Raw genomic sequence first — 5,000 nt, 5'->3', positions numbered from 1 at the left:
ATTATAATTATCATTATCATTATAATCATCATTATCATTATCATTAATATTTTGAATAGTATTCAAATCATCTTTATCATTAGTATTATTATCATTATAAATCTTACTATCTTTATCATAATGATCATTACCAACATTATCACCATCATCGTTACCCTTTATCATTATTTTCACAGATTTTCAAAGCAATTCTATAATTAGGAAGCTGATCTCAAGAGTAAAACAATTATTCTAAAACATCTTTTAACAAAGACAAAAATGCTTGTGAATAACAATAAAAGAAAACACACACAAGACCATCTATATGATACTAATTACAGGATCAGAAAATAGAAAAAAATACTTATGCACTTACCTTATGGAGAAAGATGTGGGTTTTCTTAAGGCTGTCATTAAGATTACTCTATTGAGTTTACTTTGATTAAAAAACATGTTATTTTGATATCTATTTATGCATAGACGCATGAACACACAGGCATATATATTCATATATAGATACATATATATAATATATATATATATATTTTTTTTTATTTATATATACATAAAATAAATTAATATATGAATATAAACATACATACATACATATATATATATATATATATATATATATATATATATATATATATATATATATAAATATACAGATATATAAATATACATATATATATATATATATATATATATATATATATATATATATATATATATATATATATATATATATATATATAAATATACATATATATAAATATACAGATATATGTATATATATAAATACATACATATATATATATATATATATATATATATATATATATATATATATATACATATACATATACATATATATATATATAAATATATATATATATATATATATATATATATATATATATATATATATACATATACATATACATATACATATACAGATACATATACATATACATATATCTATATCTATATCTATATCTATGTCTATCTATATCTAAATCTAGACACACAGACACACACACACACACACACACACACACACGCACACACACACACACACACACACACACACACACACACACACACACACGCACACACACACACACACACACACACACACACACACACACACACACACATATATATATATATATATATATATATATATATATATATATATATATATATATATATATATATATATATAGACACACACACACACACACACACACCCACACACACACACACACACACACACACACACACACACACATATATATATATATATATATATATATATATATATATATATATATATATATATATATATATATATGCACACACACACATACAGAATACACACACTCTCTCTCTCGCTCGCACACACATGCACATTCATTCCAAAATTGCTGAAGGCAATACGATTTTGGGTTCCGCGAAATTCAACGAGACAGACCTACAAGTTATTTTTTTTCTTAATTTACCTTATCTTTTTCTTTTTACGTGTCTCTCTTATTTTGTTATTATTACTTTTTGTGTTTGTGTGTGTGTGTCTGTTCATACATACAGTACATCTATATTTCGTGTGCATGTTTTCGTCTCCGTTCACGTGTGTGTGTGGGCCTGTCTCTGCTTTCTTCGTCTCCTGTGATCCATTTCCGGAGATTACAGTGTGCATCCTCTCTCCTGCAACTCCTCCTACTCCTCACACACTCCTGGCTCCAATTCACTCCCTTTCGCTGGAGAACAAAGGGTGGGGTGGGGGGGGGCGTGTGTCAAAGGTCGAATCTAATTGGCTTCGTTTTGTCTTCCCTGAGGTCATGTCTTAGAAGTTGAGGTATGCATTTAGCTTACCTGTTATCTTGCCTAATGTGTAAATAGAAAATGCAAACGGTTTCATAAGAATTGATTTGTTTATTTTCTCATTATTACATTTTTGTTTTGTTCCTGTCGTAGCCATACTTCAATCTCCTTTTATTTTATCCGCCTATCTAGGTTATCCTTCGTAATCCATTAGGTTTGCATTATTCACATTTCTCCTGTCATTCCTCGTCTTTTTTCTGTCTACTTTTCACTAATTCCTCTTTTCCCTCTTTTTTCCCCTTCCCTCTTACTTTCTCACTGCCCTTTCACGTGTCATCTTCCCCCTACTGCCCAACTCACTCTTTCTCTCATCATCCCTGCTCTTACTCCTTCCTCTGCCCTTATCTAATCTCCTCTTCTTTTCATCCCCCCTACGCTTCTTCTTCTTTAGTACATCCTCCATTTCATTCTTCCAATTTCCTCTTCGTCTTCCGCCTCCTCCTGATCTATTCATCTTCGTTTTCCCCCTCCTCCCCCTGATCCCTTTCCTCCTCCTTCTCCTCTTCCCCCCTCCTCCTCCTCCTCTCCTCTTCTTATTATTCCTCCTCCTCCCACTCCCCCTTCTTCCTTCTTCTCCTCCTCCTCCTCCTCCTCTTCCTTCTTCTCCTCCTCCTCCTCCTCCTCCTTCCCCCACTTCCCCTACCCAATCCTCGTTCTCCCTATCCTTCTCCCTCCTCTTCCTTATCCCTCCAGCTCCTCCTGCACCACGTTGTTGAACCTCGGGTCCGTCCTCCACGCATATCCCGGGGGTCCCTCGGAGAAGCAGGTCTTGAGGTCGAGGACGCCTCCCCCCTCCCCGGGCGCGGCGTCGGCGTCGGCGTCGGCGTCGGCGTCGGCGGGGGCGTCGGCGTCGGCGGGGGCGTCGGCGTCGGCCCAGTAGAGCAGGTAGAAGTTGCACATTTCGTCGTCGTTGGTGGCTCTTGGGTCGGGCGAGGGGGAGGGCGGGGGAAGAACGGCTCTTGAATGTCTGTTTGCTTTCTGTTTTTCTCTCTGGTTTGCTTGCATTGTGGCTTGGGTTATAACTCTTGTATGCAAGCGTGCTGGCAGACACACACGCACTCACGCACGCAATAAAGCGTATTTTAAAGAGCTGCAAAGCGGCATGAGGGCGAATAAACTGTAAATGTGTGTGTGTGTGTGTGTGTGTGTGTGTGTGTGTGTGTGTGTGTGTGTGTGTGTGTGTGTGTGTGTGTGTGTGTGTGTGTGTGTGTGTGTGTGTGTGTGTACCTATATAAATCAATAAATAAAAACATATTATATAGATATATATATGTATAAGCAGAAAAACGAAAAAACAAATGCAAAACAAACTAAAACAACAAAAAATACATGCATAAAGATAAAATTATAAGGGCGAAGCAAAAAAAACAAAAACATTTTCAATAAATAATTTTAATCTTAAGTCAAGAAAACAATAACAGAACCCGCCACGCCATTCCAACCGAAGCTGCTGCGACGCATTACATGTAATTTCTTCACACTGGAATGTGTGGAGAGCAGCGTGCCTGGGCTGTGCGTGGCATTAAATCATAAAATGTCGTTTATATGTTGCTGATAATAAAATTTATGCAATGTATAACAAAGGTTAATAACTGATAACAGAACACTGAATAGAAACCTGAATATCCCATCTACTAAACAGAAGTAATATACTTGTGCTAGTGTCTACAGGACAATCTTTCTCCATATTTATCCTATGTTTGCTAAGCAATTGCAGTCCTTAAAACGCTTCATTCTAAGGGTTTCTAAAACGTTAAAGCTATGACATCCTTGAGGGTTTCATGATTTCTCTCTTCATTATTCTCGTTTCCTTTTGCTATCCCCTCCTGCTCCTTCGACATCACCTCCTCTTCCAAAATCACCACCACCTGCTCCTCCTTCACCAGCACTTCTCCTCGTGCATGTGCTCCTAAATCTGGTGCGGCGCCACCCCGGTCTCCTTGGCCGAGGTCCCCACGGGGAGCGAGGACGCATCCTTGTCGGGGATGTTGCCGAGGCCGCCGCGAGTCCAGTAGTAGAAGGGCGGGCCGAGGGAGAAGCAGCTCTTCTGCGACAGCGGCTCCTTCGCCGTCCAGTACATGATGTAGAAGTTGCACATTTCGTCCTCGTTAGTGGAACTGCAGACGGCGGGGGTTGCGGAGAGGGGACAGGGGGAGGAAGGAGCGAAGGCGGAAAAGAGGCAAAGACATTGATAAATAAATGTGATAAAATGTGATGCCATAAATAAAAATACTGGACGAAAAAGTTAAGAAATAATTGCAATGTTGTGAACCAAACAGAGGTGATAATAAATAATTTGATTAGGGGAGAAATAATACCGAACCATAGGGGGACAACCAATGAAATATAAACAAACAACAAAACCTTAAAAGGGAAAACAATAAGAATAAGTGATAAACATAACACAAGTAAACTGATAAATAGAGGGAGATGAGTACGAGAAAACACAACCAAAAAATGACAGAGTACGATCTTGTACAGTTAGCGATGACAAAATCAAGTGAAAGTAAAACGTGATAAAGAGAAATTAACGATCACTGGCGGCAGAATATTAAGGGAGGGTAAATGTTAAGAGAAGGTAGTTAGTATTGAGAGGAATGGCAGTTCAAAAGCCTCCTGGAGATGACAGGAAGGAGCAGTGTTGCCATCACCCAAGTACTTCCGCAGTGGTGCCATAACCGTGAATTGCGACGCCGCGAGGTGAAATGACGTCACAGCATCCTTGAGACAATTTAAGATGACTTAGTGTTCTATGCGATATTTAGGCGTTAGTTTATACTACAATTTAGACCCCTAAATATAAGAGATCAACTACAGCTAAAGATAATATCTATAATTGCCCAAATTACTAGATATTTTTTTCTCGAAAATGCCCGCGTTACTTCGTCTGAATCACGTGATAAACTGACCTGCAGACAATCAGCATCAGGATGTAACGAATAAAACCGAAGTGAATATAAATCCGTGAAAATAAATAACGATACACGAATGAATAAATATAAGTAGACAATGAACTGACGGATAACTGGCTCGACACAGGAACAATCCAACCCCAGCTATTCTCCATCCACTCGTCCATCCATCTATCTCTCGCCGCCGCCGCTACTTCGACGGATCGCCCACGGTTTCGGGCGGCAGGA

At 38.2% G+C, this 5,000-nt stretch overlaps 1 protein-coding gene across 3 annotated transcripts in view; it reads right to left on the bottom strand.

Annotated features, from left to right (window-relative positions):
* Phm (Peptidylglycine-alpha-hydroxylating monooxygenase) overlaps window positions 1-5,000 on the bottom strand; it is a 29,787-nt gene that overhangs the window by 602 nt on the left and 24,185 nt on the right. Inside the window, exon 9 of one of the 3 annotated variants that reach the window (XM_027380460.2) lies at window positions 2,052-2,779. The exons of 1 other annotated variant lie outside the window; for it this stretch is intronic. In XM_027380460.2, the coding sequence (XP_027236261.2) occupies window positions 2,542-2,779 (238 nt within the window). In that variant the 3' untranslated portion in view covers window positions 2,052-2,541. Of the gene's footprint in view, window positions 1-2,051; window positions 2,780-3,236; window positions 3,978-5,000 lie in introns of those variants that run through there. One more of the 3 variants, XM_027380461.2, reaches the window with a different exon arrangement.

This window comes from Penaeus vannamei, chromosome 13 (assembly GCF_042767895.1).
Source record: "Penaeus vannamei isolate JL-2024 chromosome 13, ASM4276789v1, whole genome shotgun sequence".
Lineage (NCBI taxonomy): Eukaryota > Metazoa > Arthropoda > Malacostraca > Decapoda > Penaeidae > Penaeus > Penaeus vannamei.
The sequence above is the reverse complement of the archived record's forward strand: the minus strand, read 5'-3'. Positions and strand labels throughout refer to the sequence as shown.